The sequence below is a fragment of the Hippocampus comes genome, unplaced genomic scaffold (genome assembly GCF_001891065.2).
Source record: "Hippocampus comes isolate QL1 unplaced genomic scaffold, H_comes_QL1_v1.1 C16900422, whole genome shotgun sequence".
Lineage (NCBI taxonomy): Eukaryota > Metazoa > Chordata > Actinopteri > Syngnathiformes > Syngnathidae > Hippocampus > Hippocampus comes.
The window spans coordinates 1-1,151 of NW_017840783.1; the positions used below are offsets into that span (position 1 = coordinate 1).

Here is a 1,151-nt window from a genome sequence, read left to right on the forward strand (position 1 = left end):
AAAAAAAAACAGGATATAGAAGTGATGGAGTGTTTAAGTGAAACAAAACACACAACATGTGGTTGCACTTTGAATCTAATTCATATTAACGGCCACCCGAGAACACGCTATTATGAAGTTTTCCACAGAATTGTACAAAAATTGGTCTTTGTGCATCTTAGGGCAGAGGCGTGGAGAGGATTTCGCACCTCTCTTGAAACTGTTTGGACGGGATTAAGCCAGCACGGGGGTTAGCATCCCCTTCATGCTTGGCTTGCCACCAGGTTGCATCATCTTGGCTCATGATCTGAAGAATGGAGCCCTTTTTGAAGGCGAGTCCGGCCTCCTGACATGGGATGGCTTTGTCGTCTTTTGGGTCGTAGTCAAAGAGCGCCTTCACAAACATCTGAACACAGAAGTGAGAAGAGGAAAGGGACAGGAAAAAAAATGGCTTGTTACTTTCCTCAAAGTCTAGAAGCAAGCATTCTATTTTGTCGAAAAAAAGAGTGCGGTCCCTAAACAATAATTGAATAAAATAATGTGATGATGCTCCGGCTTGCTAAGTTAGCGGGTTATGAATTGAGAGGAGACTTATTGTGAAAGCAACAATTAAAATTCTATTTTAAACTGTCAGTCAGTGTACGGCAATAACTTAAGCGGCGACGGCCTACCTTTGGCTCCTTGACCAATACATCCTCCTTGACCCCAGGAACCACTTTAAAGGTAATGGCCCCTTGTGACTGAGCCTGAATATTAGAAGAGACAAAATAGCAACAGTGGGTTACGTGACTAACACATATCTAATCGGAGGACTGTTCGGCTGGAAAATCTACAAGGACACAGATTCCCTTACGTAAATCCATGCAAGTGGTCAAAGCGCCAAGAAAAATGACTGAGAGGGAGGCAAGTGAACAGATATGTCACACATTCCTGGATGAGTGGAAAGGAAGCATTTGCCTCACAAATGAGAGGTCTTAGTTTGACAAAGGAAATGGAGGGGTCCAAAGACGAGTCGTACCAGAATACGAATAATTTCCTCTGGTTTCTTGTCATCCACAGGGATTCCATTGACCTCCTTCAGCTCATCCCCAACATGAATAAGGCCTGTTACACAAAACAAATCACAGTCTACACACTGAAATTTGAGTACCTTATTTGACATTTACTGGAAA

The 1,151-nt window shown here is 42.9% G+C and overlaps 1 protein-coding gene across 1 annotated transcript; it reads right to left on the minus strand.

Annotated features, from left to right (window-relative positions):
• Positions 1-44: 44 nt before the first annotated feature.
• Positions 45-1,141, minus strand: LOC109509442 (MAGUK p55 subfamily member 7-like). The gene is made up of 3 exons (XM_019859293.1): positions 998-1,141; positions 651-725; positions 45-385 (listed from the first exon to the last, which is right to left on the minus strand). The coding sequence occupies exons 1-3, from the start codon at positions 1,139-1,141 to the stop codon at positions 158-160; spliced, it is 447 nt and encodes a 148-aa protein (XP_019714852.1). The 3' UTR covers positions 45-157.
• Positions 1,142-1,151: the final 10 nt, after the last annotated feature.